The 24,659-nt window shown below is 36.3% G+C and overlaps 1 protein-coding gene across 3 annotated transcripts; it reads left to right on the top strand.

Moving 5' to 3' along the window:
* The first annotated feature begins 319 nt into the window (after positions 1-319).
* On the top strand, positions 320-20,460 carry LOC135638552 (valine--tRNA ligase, mitochondrial 1-like). 3 transcript variants are annotated; one of them, XM_065151704.1, is made up of 22 exons: positions 320-569; positions 2,777-2,824; positions 3,848-3,892; positions 4,571-4,633; positions 4,780-4,949; positions 5,030-5,102; positions 6,875-6,940; positions 7,059-7,142; positions 10,547-10,624; positions 10,821-10,904; positions 10,992-11,071; positions 11,280-11,337; positions 11,412-11,714; positions 11,811-11,981; positions 12,784-12,983; positions 13,106-13,508; positions 17,219-17,470; positions 17,549-18,046; positions 18,116-18,213; positions 18,578-18,677; positions 19,412-19,557; positions 20,083-20,460. In XM_065151704.1, exons 2-22 carry the CDS (start codon positions 2,816-2,818, stop codon positions 20,237-20,239), a joined length of 3,138 nt encoding a protein of 1,045 aa, XP_065007776.1. In that variant the 5' UTR covers positions 320-569; positions 2,777-2,815; the 3' UTR covers positions 20,240-20,460. The 3 variants fall into 3 exon arrangements, with proteins under 3 accessions (XP_065007776.1, XP_065007777.1, XP_065007775.1); XM_065151705.1 differs by having other exon boundaries at positions 385-564; XM_065151703.1 differs by lacking the exon at positions 320-569 and adding an exon at positions 844-956.
* Positions 20,461-24,659: the final 4,199 nt, after the last annotated feature.

The raw sequence follows: 24,659 nt of genomic DNA, 5'->3' as shown, positions 1-24,659 counted from the left end.
TGCGATATAAGTTGGGTTGATTAAATTATTATCGACATCCTTCCTATCACTCAAGTGCGGAAAGAAGAAAGAAATAATATAATTTTTACATGTAATTTTCAAGTAGTGATGATACGTATAATAAATTCAAATTTAAAGAAATAAATATGCAAATCACATACTTTATATATATATATATATATATATATATATATATATATATATATATAATTGTCATTAAAAAAAAGAAGGTAGCGTCGTTTGTGGTTTGATCAGATGAACACTTTTCGTGATCTGAGAGCTGGCCACCTGATGACCGTTTGTTCTTGATCTAACGACGTCGAGTGAATGCATAAACCCTAGGTTTGATTCTCCAATATCTTCCTCAACTCCGCTCTTGAGATTCCTATTCGCTCGCATCGTCCCCCCTCTCCGTATATCCTTGACTTCCCGGCTGCCTAAGAAGAGTTCTTCCGCGACTTCCGTCACCGAAGGCCGGAGTGGCGTTTGGATTGAAGACGTTCTCTTCCCTCCACCATCTCAGGCGGGGGGCCGTCGTGCCACCGCTTTTTCTTCGATTTTTTTGTAAGGTGGAGAGTTTTTTCTTATCGATCATCTTTGTTATGCCTTTTTCTGGTTCTTTTTTCGCTTGGCTTTAGAGCAATTTGATTAGGAAATACCTTAATGTTTATCGTTCTACTTTCGAGACAGCGTCTTTTTTCCCGTGTAAATAATGGAAGCTTGGTACACTGGACCGCTAAGTATTGATCGGTATTTTTCGGTGTCGATATGAACCGGTAGCGGACTCGATCCATTTAGGCAGTCCGGACCGGTCCGGTCCGATCACTATATAATGAAAAAAAATTCTCGCTCGTAATCGCCCTAATATCGAGCTCCGCGCGACCTCCCCGCCGCCGGCCTGCTGCCGGCCCGCCGCTGCCTAAATCCTCTATGCTCCACCGCGCGTCGCTTAGTGGGTACGGTCCTATTTTCATCCTCCTCCACCGCCTCTTCTTCTTCCTTCTTCTTTTTCCTCCTTTCACTTTCTTCGCTGCCTCCTCTTCTTTTCTTCTACTAGTCGGTACGAAATTGCACCTTGAGTGTAATATAAAGAAATGAAAGCCAAGTTAAAAATCGTATTGAATTATTATGTAAGTGGATGTGTAACAATCTGATTTTTGGAACTACAGTTGAAAACAATCCTACTAATGGATGGGTTGGGTGGGATTTCCAAGCTGAGCCAGATGTAAATTTTAAACTTTTATTGGTTATGCATGTGCAGATCCGGACTTTTAAATAGGATTTTCCTAATATGATTAAATCCATATTGATCTCAACCCAAGTGCGGCCCTTTACTTTTTTTGTATGCCTAGTAACGGTGATTGAATATTTCAATATGATTACCGATAAGGTTCTATTGAACTAAGTTTATTCAGTGTACGTATGTTTTTTTTATTTAAAGCAATTTTGTATTAATTACATAATGGAGGATTGAGCCAATACGATAGTATATGGTCAGTGTTGGGAGTTTTCAAAGTTTAATGAAGCATCTTATAGTGTTTTACATAAACTTCATCAAATTCTCCTTGAAAAATCAGTTGGGGATGATCCAGGGGCACCAATTGCAAAAGAGAAGGAAAAAGAAAAAAAGAGTAAGGTAGAGATAAGAAAGCATAGATCTTGCAGTTCCAGCTTCATATGGCCATAGTTGTTGCAAGGCCCATGCTTCTGTGTCATCTCCTTGGAAGTAAAGAGGTGTCGTTGTTAATATGGATGGATGGCAAGACTCATTAAAGTGGACAGTGGACTTATTGCAATCTCAGATGGAATGGAGGTTTCCTTGAAGAGTGCACCTCAATGGGTCTGCCATTGAAATTTTTTAAGGTCAAGGGTAGAAAATTTTAGAAAAAAAGGGTGATTTGTGGCTATTTTTGTTTTGATGCCAATGTAGGGTCTGAAGAGGGTCAATGTATGTAGTTTTACTTTTAAATATTTAAAGAGATTGTTTTCGTGATTCAAACCCTGGTCTCTCAGGACGCAAAGGAATAACCTTATTGTTGTACCAAGGCCCGTCCTCGTTATTTTCAATCTTTGATCAATTACATTGCATTTCTAAATCACATGGATGCTTTAAGAATATCTATTTTAGGAATAATTTTGTTCTTTAGTCTCTAATTACCTATTTATTATTTTTTATAATTTTTATTATTTTTAAAGAAAGTTTATGCACTTTTTATTTTCATGTAGGTGTTGCAAAGTAGAATTAATAAAAATAGAAGTTTATGCTAAAAAATGTATAAATTATATAAAATGGCATAACATTCATGTGGTTCAAGAAAGGAAAAATAAAGATTATGCTCTTAAATTCACAAAGCAATTAATTCAAGATTTCAATTAAGAAAACTAAATGATGTTTTGTATGTAAAATAGATAGATTTGAGTGCATAATTTGTCTCTATGTTCTTGTGTTAGATTTTTTAAATTTTTTAAATTTTAGTTGATTTTCATATTCTTTTCATTTTTTTCTGAAACCTGATCCTCTGATCTGTGTTGTCCAATCCAGCCGATCCTATTCTATCTCAATGGTTTTTTCAAAATTGTCAATCCTGGTTCTGTTTGTAAAGCCTTGTTATTTAGCTTTGGAAGTACCATTAACTTATCTGGCATTTTCTTTATATTAATTGGGATATTGCCAATTTGAATTTTCTCTTCCTTCTATATATGCAATTTATAAAGTCGTCGAATACTGGTTTCACTAACTATTGGAATTTGTATATTGTTGTTGAAATTTAATAAGGTACTCAAATCAAGGCCGATTGCGGTGACCACTTACACGATGGATCCGGTAAGTCAACTTGTTCATTGATTTTTGATAGGGTGTAGTAGTGGCCAGTAGCCACATTGAATTGCTTCCTCAATTAACTTTAAAACCCACCTGGTTTTGAACTTCTCTATAAATTCATGAGTTTTGATGATTGAATATGCTTTCTAATTTAGTGCTAATCGAAGAGGAACTGAATTGTGTCCTTTATACCATGTATACATTCCTGTGCAAACTTCAATGTACTATTTTAATATCCTCTCTTGAAATAGGTTTTCCAAGAAGATTTGTAGTTATTTTGAGACTAATTATAAGCAAAAAGAAATGGATTTAGAATTGTCTATAAATTCTGTGCAGTCTCAGGAGGATGAGTTGGAAAGGATGACGAGGAAAATACGGTTGTTGATTATTGTCTTATTTTCCTTCTTTTTAATGATAGTACCAAATATATTATTCATTATACGCATCTTTAATAATTGAGTAATCCATTTCGTATTTGCAAGTGTAAATTTTTCTATGTAATACTATGACAATATTTTTATTTTTGATTGAATGTTGTTTGGAACTTTCTGGATACCGGCCTGTGCATAAATTCTGAAATTGTGTCCAACGACTTGTTGTTTGCAAGTCTATATTTGTGGTTGGCATTCAAAGCATTAAGTATTAACTGCCTTCATTTTCCTTGAATGGTTTTGCAAATCCTTTATTTAGTGTGCAGTCCAATAATAGTAAATGATCCTACTTTTGTGTGTTGCATCATTATTACTAATTCTTGTATTTGTATATCTATTTTAGATACACTTTTTGTTCACTTTATCATTGCTAATTTATTGAGCATTATCTTCAAACTCATGTTTTGTATCCCATTAAATTAATAATCATGGTATATTTTGTTTCTTAATATTTTGATTGGGTAATTAAGCCACATATAATTCTACCAAGGTTCTGAGGTTGCATCTTTGTATTCTAAATGACTATGTACTATCTTCCTATTTCTGTACCAAATAATTTAACATTTTCACTCGGATTTATTAATGGCATTTGCAGATTGAAGATCAAGATCTGGAGAGGAAACTAAAAAAGGAGCAAAAGGTTTGTTGTTTGTGAGAATCCATTCCCTACTTATTATTTCCACTAAAAGATGTATGCCACTTTACATGCTTCAGGAGCATTATAAATATGGTAAAATCCTTAATTTGAAGTTATTCAATTATTATGCTTAAGGTTCTTTTCTACCAAGATTTCTTCTTTAATACCTTAAAATTGCTAGCAACATATTGATGCTGAAGTACTGTGTTGATTTTGCATTCAGAACTTTTTTAAAACTTAATAATGAAATTAGGAACTAGATTTTTCTCTTTGTTATTGACACTTACACACTAAGTTCTGGTGAATTATTTTCCCTTTCATGTCTTTGAAAGATTCTATTTCTGCCACTGAGAACAGTTACCGTGTGCAGAATCTACTAGACCCCATTTGTTCCTTGCAAGTTTTGATCTGTCAGTTTGGGAATTAATACAGGCCTTGGTTGGATCAACGTGGTGCCTTTTTTCGGGTACTGGTCAAGAAAAAAAATTAAAAAAAGAAAAGGGGAGGATTGGGGAACATACATGCTTCCTTTTTTCCTCTGTCTTTCCACCTCTCTTGTTCCCAGTGGCAGCCAAACTCAGGATGTTGATCACAACACAGAATGTTGCCTAGTTATTTTTGTTTCCTTAACTGCTTTTTTTGTTTGGTTCCAGAGTTAACTTGCTTACTTCACATTAACAGGCTAAACTGAAAGAAGAGAAAAAACTTAAGGCTGCACAAAAGGCAGAAGCTGCAAAACTCCAGGTAACAATATGTCACTTGTTTTCAAGCTGGCATGTGTTTGAGACTTATGGCTTTGTTGTTGTTATTATAGTTAATTCTTTTAGACAATATGTAATTTTCAGTTGGTAATGTAGATCTTAAATCTCTTCAATAATGTTGCTTGATAGGCACAAAGGTCATCTGATGGAGCTAAGAAGAGTGAGCGAAAACAAAGGAAAAGAGATGTTGAAGAAGAGAATCCTGAGGATTTTATGGACCCTCTTACCCCGGTTGGAGAGAAAAAGCAGCTTTCTCGTCAAATGGCCAAGCAATATAATCCCAGTGCTGTTGAAAAATCGTAAATATTTTTTGAGTGTTTCAAATAGGAATTAAAATTATTGTAGATTCTAATAATCTTTTGTTGTTCATTTTACTTAGATGGTATTCATGGTGGGAAGCATCAGATTTCTTTACAGCAGATGCAAGCAGCTCAAAACCATCTTTTGTTATTGTAAGTGTTTTGCAGATTTTTAAAATTTGTTACTTTGGAAATGACTCGTGTATTTGTTTTACTTTGGCATTGACCATGAAGTAAAATTTTACCTTATTGTTTAATTAGTTGAGAAGTTGTTTGATCATCGAGTCTTTATATAGGAAAATTGAGAGCAGACAACTAGCTGAAGACTATTAATTCTTGTCAGTGACTGCATGATTCTATCTTGACATATTTGCTAGTTAAATAAACAACGTAACAATTTTGTAAGTGCATCAGAAAATGGTTCCTTGGTTGCCTTTTACAGTGGATTTGTGCTGATCTTACCTTATTAATTTTTGTGAGCTATAGAACTTAGAAAACCAAGCAAGGGAGGGCAACGTAAAAGATGGTAAGGAGATGATCAATCAAACAAAGAAAAAGATAATATGGGGGAAGTAGTGTGGCTTAAATTGGTGTATTTCTCCTTTATTTGGCCAAAATAATTTGACTATCTTGTCCTTTGATATGAATTTATCTATAGGATTGTGTGAAGTGGAAAATAAACAAACTCTCTCTATATGAAGGAGGTTAGTTGTGTATAATATTTGGTTCTGATTCTTGTACTTTTGATTTGATTTACTCCTTTTATATATTCTATATCAACAAGGATTGTGCGATAATAAAATGAAAGGGGATGCCTAGTAGGAGAATAAAATGTTAGGAGGAAGTGGGAGCCAAGAAGATGAAAACAAGTGGGAGAGGATAAAAACTAATTGGATTTGTTATCTTTCTAGTTTTCGTTCATTATTGCCTTCTTTGTGTATTTGAGTTCTCAATGAAACATGTTATGAACAAAAGATAAGACAATCACCATCTCATTATTATAAATAAAGATCATGGAAGAATGAATTGATAGGCCATAGAAACTTAAAACATAGTATTAGATTCTTGCAATTTTGAAGAATAGTTGCAAATACTTCTTGATTTTTGGTTACAAGAACTGATATGTAATCTGTCTTGACTATTTATCTACTTTCTTTGTGCCATCTTGGCATGATATTGGTATCTAATCCTTTGTTTTATATGCTTAGACAAGAATGCTTTCATTTGTGAACAATTAAGTGAAGAATAATTTAAAATGGTATGGATATGTGTTAAGAAGGTGATGTTGTAAATAGAAGACATGGAATAATTAATAGAAGATAAAATGAGGAAGAATCATTTAAAGTAATATATATATGTGTTACAAGGACGATGTTATAATTAGAAGATGTGAAACAATTTATATTATTGGTACTAGGAGAGGTGAAGGGAGACCTAGAAAGACTTTATTAGAAAATATTAATAAGGATTGAAATAATTTTAATCTAACTAAGAATATGATTTTTTATAGAAAAAATTCATATAGTCGATCCTAAATAGTTGGGACATTATGCCCTTGTTGTTTCTGTAGACAAGATATTTAATTTTATAATTTTTATAGATGATCTTGTTATAATGGAAAGGCCTGCAGTGTGGGTCCATGAGCTATGCTGCCTGACCTGTATCTTGTCTTACTGGTCACAATTTAACTACATACTAACAAGGAAACTTGCTTGTGAGAGTCTGCATATATCTTGTTGCTTATTAGACTCTGCCATGTGCTATTATCTTTTTAATGGGAAGTACATGTACGAAACCAAACTAGTCCATATCTATGAGCGCTTGGCATGGTTTGATCTGGAAATACTAGCATGCTTAGAACTATGAGTAACTTGTGATACAGATATTCACAACTTATTTTATGTTTATCATTATTTCTTCCTCAGGTACTTCCACCTCCAAATGTGACTGGTGCTCTTCATATAGGTCATGGCCTTACTGCTGCTATACAGGTGAGTGTACATTAAGCCTTTTCTTCTCTGGTTTCATCTTTTGATCTTGCTTTGTATATCAATGCTTCATTTCTGTACTACTTTTAATGTTTGTGTCTGGCATGCTTGCCTGATCTAGGACACAATTATCCGTTGGAAAAGAATGTCGGGCTACAATGTTCTATGGGTTCCTGGAATGGACCATGCTGGCATAGCAACCCAGGTAGTAATTCTTTATATATCAGCTTGTAAATTATTCTAAGCTTGATCTTCTATGATCTCCATGAAGCTGTAGGACATGATCTTTTATTTACTATGCAATATTGAGTATGACAATTATGATGCTTTTACAGCGGGATTGAAAATTGAATGTGCATGTTGTTGCTTGAACCTTTCAAATTATTGTTTGTAAGTTGTGGGAGATGGCAATTCTTCCATTTTAAGTTGAGTGGAAAGACTTTAGTCTCCAGCTACAACTAGTCTGCTCAAGTTTGATTCAAATGGTCAAAATATCCTTGGTGCTGTTTCTATTGGTTCAAACAGAATTTAGATTATTGATGTAGGATCTGCCTGCCTTATTAGAACATCGATGTTCATGACAGAGTTGTAGATCTTGAAAGGTGGCCAAATCACTTTACTATTTGCAAAGACCTATAAATCATTTCAAAATTCATTAAAATTATCAATATGGTCCTTTTGGTGTGCATTAGAAGGAATTATCACTATAAAGATATTCCTGTTGTTGATTCACTGTATCAAGAAGTATGAAATACTTGAGAACATGATCAGCTAAACTGGATGTAAGTTTGAAATGACTAAATCTTGGTCATGTTAGATTTTTTTTTAATTACAAGATGTCCATTTAGCACATTTTAACTGAAAGTCAAGTTCAAACTTTATTGATGCTTCTAAGCACACAAACAAGAACTTTGTAGTTGATCTCGTGACTCGTTTTTGTAGTCCTTTAAACTTTTGTTATTGTGTAAACATGATTTCACATTGGAGAATCTCTGTCATGGAAAATATTTAATATGTTAGTTTGTATTGGGGTGTTAATTATATTGTCCATTAAACTAGCGAATCTTTTGAGCAAGTTTGTCAATTTTGATCAAATGTGGTTGTGGTTAGTTTTTACATAGGCCTATAGAGTAGTTACACCGTTAATCATTTGTGTGTTGATCTGTCCTTCATATAAGGTAAAAGCCCCACTCTTGACAAGAAAATCTACATTGTCTGTGTATGCTCACCTTTCTATTTTCCTTATGATGAATGCTTTGTGAAGCTAGAAGCTTTTTTCAGTGTTTTCGATCATTATTTAAATTATATTTTCCAAGGTTTGATTTACCAGTCCGAGCCGGTGTGTCGACTGATCGGTGGCATGGCACGTGCTGCTCCGTATCTGTGTACCAACACGGTACGTTGGTGCGTACTGATGTTTCGACGAGGAAGTAAAAGAGGTTGAAGAGGAAGGTCCAGTGGAGGAATACAGGAGGAAGGAGAAAGGAAGAAGGAAGAAGAAGAAGAAAGAGAGGAGAAGTATAGCGATACTTGGGAAGCAGTAGTATCACAGCGGCGAAGAGGCAGTGCTGCTGCAGCATTGCAATGGCGAAGCGGCAAAAGAGGCAGCATCGCTGCAGCATCACAGTAGCAAATCAGCGAAGAGGTAGCATCACTGCAGTGGCGAAGTGGCGAAGAGGCAATGCCACAGCTTCGTACATGAGAAGAGCCCTAATATGTTTTTTTTTAACGCCGAAATGGACTGGGGCTCACCATTTTTTGATTTTTTTATTATTTTATTGCAGACCGCTCAAAACGGGGTGGTCCATGTATTGGTCCACGCCCGGACCGATATGTACCGGCAAAATCGTACCATTTCGGGTGGTACAGCAATGCCTGGTATTTTCCATATTTAATGCTGTCAAAGGTCGAGTCATGTCTAGGTTAGAGTCCACTGTGGTCAAGCTTGGATCTAATCTGAATTTCAGTCATCTTTTCAGTTTTGTTATGTTGTAGGAAGATGGAAAGGTCCAATTAATGTTTCATAATTAGGCAAATACCTTCCAATTACAATGGTTCTTTTTTGCAAGGGAGCCTTATATGTTTGACAAATATGGCTGAATAAATCCTGTGTAAGATTCACTCAAGTTTCTGCAGCAGCTTGTCATGGAGAATAGGAATTGTCTTGAAAAGGAAAGATTAGGTTAAACAGGCAGGCCTGGTGCATGTGGGTTTCCATTTCAAGAGTCTAGTTTTAGGATATATTATTTGTGTGAACAGTAATTAGTGTGTCTGAGGACATCATTGCAGTGCATGCCTTCTTTTTTTCTATTTTGTGCTCCTATCCTATTCTCTCTCTCTCTCTCATGCTTCCTTTTCCTCTTCTCTGCCACAAAAAAACCTACAGCAACTTTTTATTTGTAGTTTTAAATTAGTCTTAGCATAGTGACAGATAGTTAAATCTGTTCATTTAGTGACCTTGAGAGATCATGTCATCATATTTCCTTGATTATGCTGCTAAAATTGATCATCAAGAGCCTTTCTTGTGCCCCCTGAATAGGCTTCAGAATGTGTGAAGCTATGACCAAAATTCATTTTGTCATGCCCATCTTGTTGGGATCATTGATTTCAAGATGTGATTTTTGACTTTCTGCATCAAGGCTTTTGCATCCCTGTTTATTCTCAATGCCATTTGTGGAAAATTGAAAGCAAAGTTGAGCTGTTGTTCTAGTTGTTTCAGACTATCCTTATCCCTGAATTACAAATAAAGTTCTGCTTGTAAAAAAACAACTTATATTTTGTTATTTTAAGTAGCAATTACTTAGCCTTATTTGCCTTACCTTTTGATAAATGATTTTCTCATTCGATTCCCTAAAGTTAACTATGCAATATCTATCATGAACAGATGCTGAGTTATGTCGTGAAAAATACACTCAATCAATTCAAGTGCCTTCTTTTATGAGTTTGTTATTTTTACGTATATATGTATTTTATTAACAACATATTTTATTAACAACATGATTTAAATAGTGATACCTGTACTTCATCAGAATGTTGTGGTTCCAATGCTATGGACTGGTAAGGTATGGGACTTAGTATGTCATATATCAACCATTATGATATGGTTGGTAACTGATATAATAATGGACTAGATACTGATTTTTGTAGCATGGTTGTTACACTGCCAGTTAATTATTACGAACAGAGTATTAACAGCAATGAGTTGTTATTACTGTTACTTTCCATATAGTTTGATGTAGAGGGAATTGTGATTTTAAAATAGAAAATATTATGATGTAAATTGTAGAACTCTCTGCAATACTCTTGTAGTATATTCTTAAATGCTAACCTTGTCATACTTTGATATAGAATTTAAATCCAATTTCAGAATTCTTCTAATGATTTTGTGCTGCCACATTATATGTTATGGATAAATGGCAAAAGTAGAAGTGCTTCCACTGGTACAAGTACAACCATCCCCCAAACGCAGTTTGTTTATTAAATTTTCTGGATCATGGCACCTTATAATTTATTGTCATCAATATAACTTGTTTGCTTCTTTGCAATGTGTGTTATCTGATATGTCTATTGAAGGTTTTGATAGCTGATCACTCGATTAACATGTCTCAGGTGGTCGTGGAGAAGAAGTTGATGCAGGAAAGAAAATTAACGAGGCATGATCTTGGGCGTGAAGGGTTTGTGTCTGAGGTGGGTTATTGCTTTCTTATGAATGTTTTTTTCTCCTCTTACCCTTTAAAACATTTTCTGTATGTTTTTGTTATTAGCTGATTTTTGGTATGTATTTTTTTTATCACAATAAATGAACTTTTTGGTATTGCCAAATTAATGCTTTCATAGTGGTTTCTCAATTGATATTCTCTTTTTTTCTCCTTGTGTTTATTAGGTTTGGAGATGGAAAAATAAGTATGGAGGCACCATACTAAACCAAGAGCGTCGATTGGGAGCTTCACTTGACTGGTCTCGTGAGGTCAGTTTAGGAGATTCCAAGTGTGATTGCTTGTTAACTATCTCAGAAAATGAGTTTCTTATATCATGCCCTTGTTTCATAAAACAGTGCTTCACAATGGATGAGGCAAGATCAAAGGCAGTAACAGAGGCTTTTGTCAGGCTTTATAAAGAAGGCTTAATCTATAGGTTGGCTGGCATAATCAGTATCTTCAGTTTATTTTAAGCAACTGCAGACATGCTAGAAAATTTCTCATTCCTAGAGCTGGAAATAATAAATTTTTCTGTAAAAATAGGTTTTCTGTTGTCCTATACGTCTATAATTTCTATAACTAATCATGTTCAAATTTAGTAGATTCATGAACTATCAAATCAAATTAATTAGTATTATTTCCAGGGATCATCGCCTTGTGAATTGGGACTGCACATTACGAACAGCAATATCTGATATTGAGGTGTGGGTGTATTCTTATAATTAATTTGCAACTATGAGTATCTTATTCTTATTTTGTCTGGTTGGTAATATCAGGTTGATCATGAGGACATCAAAGAAGAGACTTTTAGAAAAGTCCCTGGTTATGATCATGATGTTCAGTTTGGTGTTTTGACTTCTTTTGCCTATCCACTTGAGGGAGGTTTGGGTGAGATTGTAGTTGCCACCACAAGAGTGGAGACAATGCTTGGTGATACTGCAATTGCTGTTCATTCTAAAGATAAACGTTATGCTCATCTTCATGGAAGATTTGCAGTTCATCCATTCAATGGGAGGAACCTTCCAATAATCTGTGATGATATGCTTGTTGATCCTGAATTTGGAACTGGGGCTGTCAAAGTAAGCATATTGTACATCTTCAACAAAAATTTTTTACTTGACCATTCTTTGTGCCTTTCTCTGAATGTTGAATTCTTTTATATCTATATATTGCAGATTACGCCAGCTCATGACCCTAATGACTTTGAAGTTGGAAAACGCCATAATCTTGATTTCATTAATATCTTTACTGATGAAGGGAAGATCAATATCAATGGTGGTGCAGACTTTGAAGGGATGCCACGATTTGCAGCTCGTGTGGCTGTTATTGAGGCATTGCAGGCAAAGGTATCAATTTATTTGCTGTTTCAATGGCCACAGAGTAACAGTACATATCCATTATAATCCAGCTCCAGTCCTTGTTTAATTTGATTCATTGCATCTAAAGGTTGCACTTATCAGTAGCATTTAGTGCACCATTTCTACCTTCGGCATTTTGTATACCATTTTCTACCTTTAACCTCTTCGTTGTGTTCCAGAGTTGGAAAGCACTTTGACCTGGTGTAATTGTAAACTTTCACTTGTCAAGTTGATTAGGTGATGTATTATTGGTTGTTCTTATGGAATATTGTTAATCTAAGCAGCCGTGGAGTATTCAATAGCATGAGCAATTATCAGTTATGATTATTATTTTATAGAAGCTTGTATTGGAAATGTCAAACATCTCAATTTTTAACTATCTTGTGGATATTGAAAAGTTTTGTATTCTTGTGTGCTTTATTTAGCAAATAGTGTGTTTCTTTTCTACTGCTAATTGCTGTGGATCATGCCAATTTTCCATACAGTAGTAGAAATTGCTGTGGCTATGGTCATACTTTGCACATGTTTTTAGGTTTGTATCAGCTCATAAAGTAAAGCTAGTTTGGTGGAAAACAGAAAAGACAAAAACTTGAACAGGATATATGCACCTTTTCCACCTGTAATATAACATTGTTGGAACTGATATTTTTTGTAATTAGCTCTAAGTTAACTTGCTAAGAGTTGGCACTTATACCCACTGCAAATGCAGTTTTTTGCTTCTTTCCCTTCGCTTCATTACAAAGTCTTTAATGTGTCAGTTTCCATAAAAACAAAATATTTCATGGAACAGGGACTGTACAGAGGAACTCAGAAGAATGAAATGAAGCTTGGCATTTGTTCAAGAAGTAATGATGTGGTAGAGCCAATGATAAAACCTCAGTGGTTTGTTGATTGTAAAAGCATGGCAAAACTATCTCTTGATGCCGTCCTGAGTAGAGACAACAAGAAAATTGAGATCATTCCACATCAGTATGAACAAGAATGGAAAAGGTGATTCAAATTCTTGGATCATAAACGTGACATTGCTTGTATATTTCTCTAGCTGTGTAGATTGTTATATGGTAACTTATATTGGAGTCGATGATTTGGTTTTCTGATCTTCGTCAATGCAGATGGCTAGAGAATATACGGGATTGGTGCATTTCAAGGCAGCTTTGGTGGGGTCACCGCATTCCTGCCTGGTATGTCACACTTGAAGATGACCAGCTTAAAGAAATGGGTTCTTACAATGACCATTGGGTGGTTGGAAGAAATGAGCAGGAAGCAGTTTTGGAGGCACAGAAGATCTTCCCAGGGAAGAATTTTGAGATTGCACAAGATCCAGATGTGTTAGATACATGGTTCTCATCTGGTCTTTTTCCATTATCTGTGCTTGGCTGGCCAGAAGTTACACCAGATTTCAAGGCATTCTACCCAACTTCCTTGCTTGAAACTGGACACGATATTCTCTTTTTCTGGGTAGCTCGGATGGTTATGCTGGGAATGAAACTTGGAGGTGATGTGCCCTTCAGAAAGGTAACACCATGAAAATGATACGCATATATTGTAGGAATTTTATGGGATTACGGGTGAACTTGTTCGTGGTGGGTCCAAGGTTACAAATATCATTCAGCATGGTTCCGACTGATATTTACCAGTCCAACAAAGGACTGTTATCTGATCATATGGTCCTATACTGGTCGGTCTTATTTTTTATTGTTTTTTCAGGCTGGTATCTGGTGCTACATGTCAGTCTGGTACACCTGTACTGTGCTGTTTTGGTAGATCATCAGAACTGTTACTGGACCATGATTTTTGATCTTTAGTGGAATAGAGACTGAGTACTCGGAAGAAACGAAAAATGTTTGTCAACATTGACTTCCAACAGAATATTTACTCAACTCCCCTCCCTGTAAACCTTGTGTTTAGGCTATTCAGCCAAGAAAGTGCAATGTGAATTATTGCATGACTATGTGAATTATCTTACGACAGCTGATTTTATAGATAAAAAGGTCACAGTTTTAAAGTATACTCTGAAACCCATAGTTCTAAAACTGTGATGCAGCCTGGGCTGTTTTAGGATTTGGGAGACCGTAAAATCTTCTCTACAGTCTTCATTGGCTGGAGACTTGTACATTGGACCATCCTTTTTACTAAGGGAATAGCAAGGACCAAAGAAATTAGACTGTATATCAAATTTTAACTGTGTAAAGCAGGAAAGGTGGAGTCAGTCAAACCTTGTGTTTAAGTTTATAATTGAGCACCACTTGAATTTTCGTTCTAAATCTAATCTGATGGTAAACATGTGGACTACTTTTTCGTGGAACCTATTCACTTGTCCAGAGCAGCCGAGGATTTTTGAACGATAAGGACAAACCGAGGAAGTGAAACAAAACTACAAATTGAGCTCTAAATGTTCAACCTTGATAACTCTTAACAGAATTCGTTAAACATGAGCAAAAGCTGGTAATTCAAGGCAATAAAAAATCTAAACATTAGTCAGTCATTTTTTGACTTAGCGATGCAGGAGGTTGAGGGAATTGTAATCCCATGAAACATTTAGAATTGGAACAGGGAAATATTTTTTCTTGGGTTAGGCATAGTTTTTGAAAACTGAATTTATTTGCCTTGCCAAATTTTTGAGGATTCTATGTTAAGGAACAACATAGGTTCAGGAGGTCGAGAGAATTAGATGGAGATATAAAGCAAGGTCGAAAGCACTATAAGAAGGGGATTGAGAAATTACAGAAGAAATACTAAAAGGGAATAAGACACAGAACCAAATATATTGTGTGGTCTATGTTTTTTGAGCTGCCAAGTATATTGATGTAGGATAAGTTTACATGTCGAGAAATATATATCTTTTGACTTAAATTATGTCTCTTCCACCACTAGTATATTATGAGGAAAACATATTATCACTTAGGCATTCTTAGATCTTCAATTACAATTCATTTTCCTTTGTTATATACCGAAATATAAGAAAAAAATACAAAAATAAAATATATTACAACAAAGATAAATCAATCATTTATATCTTTTTTATCAAAGGCAAATTTTTAGATCTGTCTTGGGAAACAATTTTCTCTTTTGATAAAATATATTATTGATAGTCTTCTATCTTTGAACAATGATGATTCTTCCTTTTTATTTATGGAATTTTCAATTAAATCAAAATTTGATTTCTTCCATTTTTTATTGGCTTCCTTTTTCTTGTTGAGTCGAAGTGAGCTTGGTAGTATCTTTTGTTTATTATCTTTTCCTTCCTCTTTTTTCTCTTCCTATATTCCTAAAAAAGAAAAAAATTATTGTATTGAACTTGTTTTATATCAGATTTGATATCATAGTTTTTATCCTACATTAAATTTAGTTGCCCAGAACGTGGAATGGCCTGCGTCTCAGGACGGGTACATCTTATTTTTAGTATTGGGTTCTGAATAGTAATGTTTGGGCTGGTGGACTGTAGGTTCCGTTGGTTTGTTATTTGAGTTTTGATACATAATGAATCACTTGAGTCACTTGGTACATTAGATTTAGTTTTAAAAATTTGTTAATAACAATGTTGCTAGAAGTCTTAGAGTCATAAAGCCTCTAAACTTGTTAACCTTTTTTTTGGCCATTTAGTGATTTATGTTTCCTGCTTTTCTTGGAGAATAGCAATGTCCATAGCTTATACTAGTTATTAGCTAGCTCTGTATTTATAGAACCAAATGCTATTTGTGAAATAGAATCCCCAATTTCACCTCTTAAGTTTGCGTCCACAATGATCCAGGACATTAAATTACCGTGTATCAAGATGAGGAACCTAGATCTTGATTCCAGTGGTTTGGGAGGAAACCTGATAATATGGTCAATGAGGCTAATTGGTGTGTAGTTGGTTATTTGGTCTATTTGAGTTTCTTCCTTGTTGGATTTTATCCTATTTTTCATATATTGGTTACATGTGATCATGTTGGACTAGAGTAGTCTTGATTTCATTCTAAGATTTCCATCTGAGGTGCCATTGCCGTGGTGGTCTAGGAGTTTTATACTATTGCAATCGTAGTGGCATGGTGTAGTCCACTGCCTTGTTTACTTTGGTATGCTAATGGTAGGAAGGAAAAATGAGGTATTAAAATGGTCAGAGAAAAATGGACGTGCATCTTTTCCATTAACAGGTACTCATTGCCATCAACATTAGTGGCATTGGTGATTGACTATGCCACACCATCTTAGTGTTTCTGTCGATCTTTCCATGATATCAATGTGCTTTGAGCCATAGAATAAACAAAGTACCAGAGTTGTGAGCCTTATGAAACCTGAGTTGGGCTCTTTTTTACTTCTTTAGTGACTAAAACCAGTATCAGACCAGTATTTGAAATCTTGCAGCACCAGTTGCTGGTTGGCAGCAATCTTACACTGCTGTGTTTTGATTTGCCAAGGCAGGTCTGTGCATACCTCATCGTTAGGGGTGTTTAAACCGGTTCGAACCGAACTGAATCGTTTTTTCAGTTTGATTCGGTTAAAGGAAGGTAGTCCGAACCGGAACCAATTCGGATATACTTAACCGAACCGATTCAAAACCGGTTAATCTGGTTCGGTTAATTGGTTAATGAATTTGTAATTTCAAATAATTTTAAAAAAATATTTCAAATGTACCGGTTCAATTCAATTGAATTGAATCAGAATTTTGGTCCAATTGGGCGATACAACAAGATTTTGAAATTAATCCCACGTTATTTGTAAAATTAGGCCTTTTGGTTGGTTTGAACCAGTCAAGTGCTTAGGATAGTGATCTCAACCGGATTGATATCCTTTAAATTAAAATCAGGTTCGGTTTGAACTGGTTAACCGAACGAAAGAAGGATACCCCCGAGCCAGAACCGTTTATAGCCTTCATAACCGAACCATTGGTGAACTGGTTCGGTTCAGATTCTATTTTGGTTAGGTTTGGTTTTCTGGTTTGATTTGAACACCCCTACTCATCATATGCATCAAGTTTTCTTCATGCCAATTTTTCCATTTATCAGCATCGATGCATTTTTATCATGTGACTTTCAGGTGATCACTTTGTACAGTTCACTAAGTGTGCAATATGTGACAGTAGTTTGAGATGGATGATTCAGTACTTTCCAATAGATATGTCTTTGATGTAATGAATATTGAATAGATCCAGGGGTATGGAGATGTTAGGAAGTGCTTGTGTTACTGAACACCTGCAGAGACTGGCTAACCCACTTGGATACTTTGTTCTTAATCATCCTCAGGTTTATTTGCATCCTATGATTCGTGATGCGCATGGCCAGAAAATGTCAAAGTCGAAAGGCAATGTTGTTGATCCACTTGAAGTAATAAATGGCATATCACTAGAAGGGTTACACAAACGGTTGGAAGCAAGTAATTTGGATCGAAATGAATTGGAAAGGGCAAAAATGGATCAAATTAAAGATTTTCCAAATGGTATTCCTGAATGCGGTGCTGATGCCCTCCGCTTTGCTCTTGTTTCTTATACAGCCCAGGTTTTCTTCTGCACCAAGTTAACCAACTTTTTAAGCTTGCCTTGTTGCTGATACTAACATGTCCTTTCCTTGTTTCAGTCAGACAAGATCAATCTGGATGTCTTGAGAGTTGTTGGTTATAGGCAGTGGTGTAATAAGTTGTGGAATGCCATACGTTTTGCCATGACCAAGCTTGGAGATAACTATGCTCCCCCTAAGATGCTTGTGGTGGAATCTATGCCATCCATCTGCCAATGGATACTTTCTGTTCTAAACAAGGCTGTGGCAAAAACTGTATCATCATTTGAATCATGTAAATTCTCAGAAGCAACTACAGCTGTATACTCGTGGTGGCAATTTCAGCTTTGCGATGTATTTATTGAGGCTATCAAACCCTACTTTATGGGTTCATCACAGTTTGAATCTGCTAGAAAAGCCGCCAGGGATACTTTGTGGGTTTGTTTAGACACAGGCTTGCGTTTGCTACATCCTTTGATGCCATTTGTTACTGAAGAATTATGGCAGCGTCTTCCTCAAGCAGAAGGAACATGCAGGAAAGAGTCAATTATGATATCAGAATATCCGTCAGTTGTAGAAGTAAGTGTTATTCTTCTTTTAATACTGTTATCAATTTTCAAAACTTTAATTCTTGACATAACTTCGTAGGCCTGGACAAATGAGAGAATTGAGAGTGTTATGGAGATTGTCAATGGTGCTGTTAGAAAGCTCAGATCCTTACGTCCACAAAGTGACAAGAGTGAAAGGTTTTTCTAACAGACTATCTTGCTATCTAATCACTTTAATATCAGTCAAGGATTTAATTGCTGGTCAGGTTTTTCTTACAGACATCTTGTTACCTAACCACTGTAATAGCAGTCAAGGATTTTGTTGCTGGTCCTTACTATATACTGATATGGTGTCGGACTGGTGGGTACCATAAGAAATAATTGTGATCAATGAAATCATAACTATTTTTGAAGTCTGTAGATGTTGGTACAACTTGTATACCAGGCACCAGTGCAGGGTCATGTAGTCAGCCTGGATTATTATCTGAATCCATGGTAATAGTAGATGGTGTCTATATTGTTGACAAATTTCATTGACTATTTTTTATATTCCTGTTTTCAGATATCCCGCCTTTGCACTTTGCCGGGGACATGATGTCTCCAACATCATCAAGGCCTATGAGCTAGAGATATTAACACTCGCCACTGTATCTTCCCTGAAGGTTCTATTTTATATTAAGAAAACCTTTAATACTTCTTGTCAAAGCATCTATACTGGTTATATTCTGTAATTTCAAACAATCAAGAGAAATTTTTTTTGGCATCATTTGTAAAATTTTCTGTTGTCAACTCTACGCTTTTAGTTAATTTATTGATCTTCTGATTTTTGGAGATGTTTCCTCTGTTGCTTGGATTATATGATTTTTATGGACTAAATTATCCTTTCACTTTATTTAAACCTTGATTATCACATGGAAAAAGTTTTTAGGTGGCAGCATTAATGTGTTTCAATCACTTACACATTTGTTTTAGTCAATTAAAGATGTATTGTTGGGTTGAAGTTGACTTTTGTAAAATTTTGCTGTAAGAGAGATGTCAGGTTTGCACATGCATGTTGGTGGAAGGTACCTTTGATGGTATGCGCACCTTGGACCTGAGACTCTTGATGAATCCTTTTCATTTTTTTTTATTGTGTATGGAAAGATAAAAATAAAATGGCTATCATACCTACAGTCATATGCATGCTATAGCCCACAGCTTCATGTGCTAATCATGCAAAAATGAAGTCTTTATGGTAAAAAGAGATGGCAGCCTCCCTTCTTTTGTCTCTTTTTAATCTGCATTGTTCTTGTGTGCTTTTGTGGTTTGATAGGTTATTTAACCTATTTTTTTGTCTCTATGTACTACTAGTGTATCCTAATTAAATACTGAATTGGATGTTTGTAAATGTTTGTAGATTTTAACCGAGGATGACTCGGTTCCTGCTGGATGTGCAGTTGATGTCGTGAATGAAAATCTTTCTGTCTATCTTCAACTTCAAGGAACACTTAATGCAGAAGCTGAATGGGAAAAGTTAAGGAAAAGAAGAGAAGAGACACAAAAGTAATTTCTTTACTTTGCTGCATGTTGCCTTTTTTTTTCTCTCCCTTGTGTGCTGATGGGTTTCTTATTCGATAATCTTTGAAGATGCATCTTTATTTAATAGTATGCTTTGCTTATGAGACATCGTTGCACTCATGTTTCCACAGCATATGAATTGATTCATATGGAAGGATCACTTTTGGCATTAGCCTGCACTTTGATATCCACCAACCCCAAATAGTTGTAATTCACTGTCTTATGTTTTAGTTGCTTTGTTAATTGAATATAATTCAGTTACATTGGCCGTGAGCACTGCAACTGTCTAAACTCTCCTAGTCCAAATGCTTTCTGTCCACCTGAGACTTACTGATACAGGTTGTATTCTAGTACCTGGCATCTTTTTCTAGTGGTTTTACCATCTGGACCAGTCTATGGTAGCCAACCATTTCTTCTGTTGAATAGTTAATTATTCTTTGTTCTGTGTTTCCTTATAATGTTGGATTTTTATGAATATTTTTTACTCATTTCCCTTCATGGTACTGGCAGGAAACATGATCTCCTGGCACAGGAGATGAATAGTTTAGGTTACAAGGAAAAGGCTCCTCTGACCATCCAGGAAGACCAGATGAAGAAACTCAATTCTTATCTAGATGAACTTAAGTTAATTGACGAGGCGGAACAGGATTTGAAGAGGAGAATATAAGGAATCTAACGAATTACAAAGACTTCTACACCAATTGTTTCTGATTGCTTTTGGTATTTAATTTGTACGCCAAATATTGTTAAGTTATTTGAATGATTGGTCAAACATACTTAGGTACTTGGAGATTTTAAATTTCTCTGTTTGCTTCTTTTAGTTGCTTGTATGGTCGTACAGGCTGTTGATGTTATTACATGACTACTTTCTTCAAATTTTTGTTTTCATTCCAGGCTACTTATTGTGATTTGCCTTGTACTAGCCTAGTCTAGTCATGTGGGCAAAGTGGCTATATATGTATATATGCACATTTTGTACATGTGAGATCCTAAAATTTAACATGATGCAAAATAAAGTGTTGAAGCTTAATGAGATGATTTGTTGTTACATCACAATGTACGTGTTAACCAAGAATATATGTGAATTTTGTGATAAGATAGTTAGTTGTTGGATTAAGACAATAAAGATTGTGTAACCAATGCCAATTTGGTGGAATTTATGGTCTTCTAGTCTCTCTTGAAAGATCAAAACTTGGAAGAAAAGAGGGAGGATAATTTCTAGTCTTTACAACACTTTTGAGCTTTAAAAATCACAGAGTAAGATTGGATTTTCGGTGCCCTTTCATGTAGGAAAGGGTGGGGTATATATAGGCCCCAAACTGGTTTGAATTTGGAGCTAAAAAATGTCACCTCTTGGATTTCTAGGGTCCTGGCGGTACTATCGCCAGACTGGGCGGTACGATCGCCTGACAAAGCTCGGAGACCGAGCTCTGGCGGTGCCACCGCTTGACAGGGGCGGTTGCACCGCCTAGTCTCGCTCAGAGACTAAGCCCAAGCGGTGCCACCGCCCAGCTTTCTTGGGAGACCATCTCCTAGGCGGTGGGTTGATCCATTCGACCCAATTTGGCTCTATCAAGGGCCCAATTGCCCCCAGATTAAGTTAATGGGATCACCTCCCATTCCTAACTTAATCTACATACTAACTACGATATTTCTTAAGACATTTACTACAACTTGTTTCGGCGCGTCAATCGCTTCTTCCGACGAGCTTCCGGCGAACTTCCAGCGAACATCCGACGAACCTTCGGCGATGCTCCGGCAGACTTCCGGTAAACTCCTGGACTTGCGTCGATCCACTTGGCGAGTTTTGACGAGCTTCTTTGGCAAGCTCCTGGACTTCTCGGATTTGTTCCCGCAGAACCTCCGACGACCGTCCGGACTTCCGTCGAACTCTCGAACTCCCAACGTGATCATAGTCTTGACTCCGATGCAACACCTGCTGCATGTCTTACTTCCATCGTAGTTAATCCTGCACATGTAAAACAAAACTTCGATCGAGACAATTAATCCTAAGCAATTAACCAAGTTGTCTGGCATGTCATTGGTCCCTCGACGCTTCGTCCGATTATTCGGCGCATCGTCATCTCCTGCGGCCTATTGCCCAATCGGCCAATTGACTCCGAAACTCCAATATCATTGGCACAATAATCGCTTTTCTTGGCCCGAAGCCCGTGTCCATGGCCCGAAGCCTTCTGTCGATACGTCGACCGATCCACCGGCCCGACGTCCAATCTTCTGACATGTTCCTCCGGCATAACATGATTTTTCCTACTTTAATTGTCTCATCCTGATCGAAGCATCCCATGTCACTCAAAATACAGATTAAAACATAAACATAATTATCAATTGGTTTTATCATCAAAATACGAGATTCAACACTAAACTCGTGAAAAAGAGAAAGCGCTGTAAAAGGTGGTTGGTCTTCACATATTGAAGGAAGGAAGGCCTTTAGTGGACGTCGGAGACCTTGTCGGAGGAGGAATCCGAAAGTGGATATAGGTCACGTTGACTGAACCACTCTAAATTCTAGTTTGCTTTTCATTAGTGCAATTTACTTTAACTGCAAATTATTTCATAGCAAATTGCTTCTCCTCCTCATCTTGCTTACGCTTTCATACGTTTCAAGTTGCTATCCTTCCGATTCAGTTTTCATTGAACGTACGAAATATTTTATATGAAAATCAAAGAATTTTTCACTGCACTAATTTAAACCCCGCCCCCCCCCCCCCCCCCGAGCCTCTTAGTGCCACTCTTGATCCTAACAAACTCCATCATCAATTGGTTGTCATCATAAAAAAAGGGAGAAATTATTGAATCTAAGATTTTGATGATGAAACTAATTGATCATGTTTGTGATTTGATCTACGTTTTGAGTGATGCAAGAAGCTTCAATCAAGGAGGGACAATTAAAACAGGAAGAATCATGTTGGTCCGAAGATAAACATTTCAAAAGATTGGATGTCGAGCTGAAAGATCGATCGACATATTGGCAAAAGGCTTCGGGCCATAAGTTCGGGCAACTAGCCAAGAAGGGTGGAAATTGTGCTAAGAAAATCGGAGTTGCGGAGGTCAACTAGCCGATTAGGCAATAGGCTACAAGAGAGGACGATGCGCCAAAGAATCAGATGAAGCGTCAATGAACCAATGACATGTCGGATAACATGATTCAAGCTTTATAATAATTGTCTAGATCGAAGTTGGTTTTAATTGTATAGAATTAACTACGATAGTGATCAAGGCATAAAGAAAAATGAAGTCTCGGAGTCGAGAATGACATTTCGTTGGGAGTTCGAGAGTTCGTCGGAAGTCATGACGTTCATTGGAAGTTCTACTGAGAAGTCTAGGAGCTGGCCAAAGAAGCTTATCAGAACTCGCGAATAAGATCATCGTGAAGTCCAGGAGCTTGTCGGGAGTCCGCTGTAATATTACCGAGAGATCGTCGGAAGTTCGTTGGAAGATTACCAGAAGCTCGCCGGAAGAAACCCAGACTTACCGGACTTATTTAGCTTAGTCTATACCTTAAATTTCATAGTTAGCACATAATTGGGTTAGAAATGGGCGAACTCAATTACGGGCCAATTGGGCCTAAGGTTAGGTTGTGTTGGGCCAAGTGAAATGTCCAAACAGAGACCCAACAAGTGGCACTGTCGTGGCACAGTCTCCAAGACTATGTCAGGTAATGGTACCGCCCAGACTCAGTCTCCAAGATTATCAGATGGTGGTACCGCTAGTCTAGGTGGTAGTACCGCCCAGAAACAGTCTTTCAGGCGGTGGTACCGCCCAGTGTTAGTGCTGCAAGTAGTGGTATCGCTGAGCACAGGCTATGGTACTGCCAGGACCCGAGAAACCCGGGATGATGCCTTTTTAGGCTCTAAGTTTGAATCAAATTGAGGCCTATAAATATCTCTCTCATCCCTGGTTAACATATACACAACTGAGAGCTAAAAGAAAAGAAAACACTATTGTAATCTTGTGTAAACTCCTCAAACTCTAAAGTGTTAGTCTTGCTTAAGAGAGGAGTGAAGGGGGGTTGTAAAGGTTCTCTCCTGAACTTGTCAAAATGTAGGTCATGACGACCGAACCACTATAAAACTCGGTTTGCATTTACTTTAAACTCTTTACTTACATTGTAAACTCTCTTACTTACTTTATCTTCTCAATATACTCTTTCGTATGCTTTCAAGTTAAATTTATCTTTATGAAACAATTTTCGTCTAAATTGGTTTTTCATCGTATGAAAAAATTTTAAAACCGGTGATTTTTCTACTACACTAATTTAACCCCCTACCCCCTACCCCCCTACACTAATTCAACCGGTGATTTTAAAACCAATTGGTATCAGAGCTACGCCTTTTTCATTTGATTTAACACCAAGAGAAATGACTCTTTTTGGCTTTTAAAAATGATTTTCTATCGTTCGTCCTCCCATGTTCAATAGGACAGACTTCACTTATTGGAAAACTCGAATGAGGGTTTTCTTGCTTTCTATGGATTTAAATTTATAAAATATTATAAAAAATAAGTATAAAATGTCTTATACTCCAATGAAAGAATGGAATGATTTGGAGAAAAAAATATTTTCTTTAAATGCTAGAGCTATGAATGCTCTATTTTGTGCTTTGAGCAAAAATGAGTTTAATCGAGCTTCTACTTGCAAAATGACTTTTGACATTTGGCACATACTCGAAATCACATACGGCACTAATATAGTTAAAGGCTCTAAAATAAATATTTTGATGTGTGACTTTGAATTATTTAGTATGGAACCAAGCGAGACAATTGGAGATATATACACCCGTTTACGGATGTCATCAATAGTCTAAAAGCTCTTGGTAAAAGTTTTTCGAATCTTGAACTTGTGAATAAAGTTTTACAATCACTTTCTATAAATTGGGATTTGAAAGTAATGACAATACAAGAATCAAAGAACTTGAACCATTTTCTACTCGAAGAACTTATTTGGTCTTTAATGACCTATGAAATAAGTTATATGGCACAAAATGAACATGAGAACAACCTTCCAAAGAATATGAAGGATTTGGCACTTTGAAGAATAGAATACCACTTGAGTGATAACTCAAGTGATG

The sequence above is a fragment of the Musa acuminata genome, chromosome BXJ3-5 (assembly GCF_036884655.1).
Source record: "Musa acuminata AAA Group cultivar baxijiao chromosome BXJ3-5, Cavendish_Baxijiao_AAA, whole genome shotgun sequence".
NCBI lineage: Eukaryota > Viridiplantae > Streptophyta > Magnoliopsida > Zingiberales > Musaceae > Musa > Musa acuminata.
The sequence above is the reverse complement of the archived record's forward strand: the minus strand, read 5'-3'. Positions and strand labels throughout refer to the sequence as shown.

Coding starts and splice junctions, on each gene's coding strand:
- LOC135638552 (XM_065151704.1), top strand. Junction 13,509..17,218: donor GTGATGTGCCCTTCAGAAAG/GTAACACCATGA, acceptor AATCATCCTCAG/GTTTATTTGCATCCTATGAT. Junction 17,471..17,548: donor TTGTTTCTTATACAGCCCAG/GTTTTCTTCTGC, acceptor TCCTTGTTTCAG/TCAGACAAGATCAATCTGGA.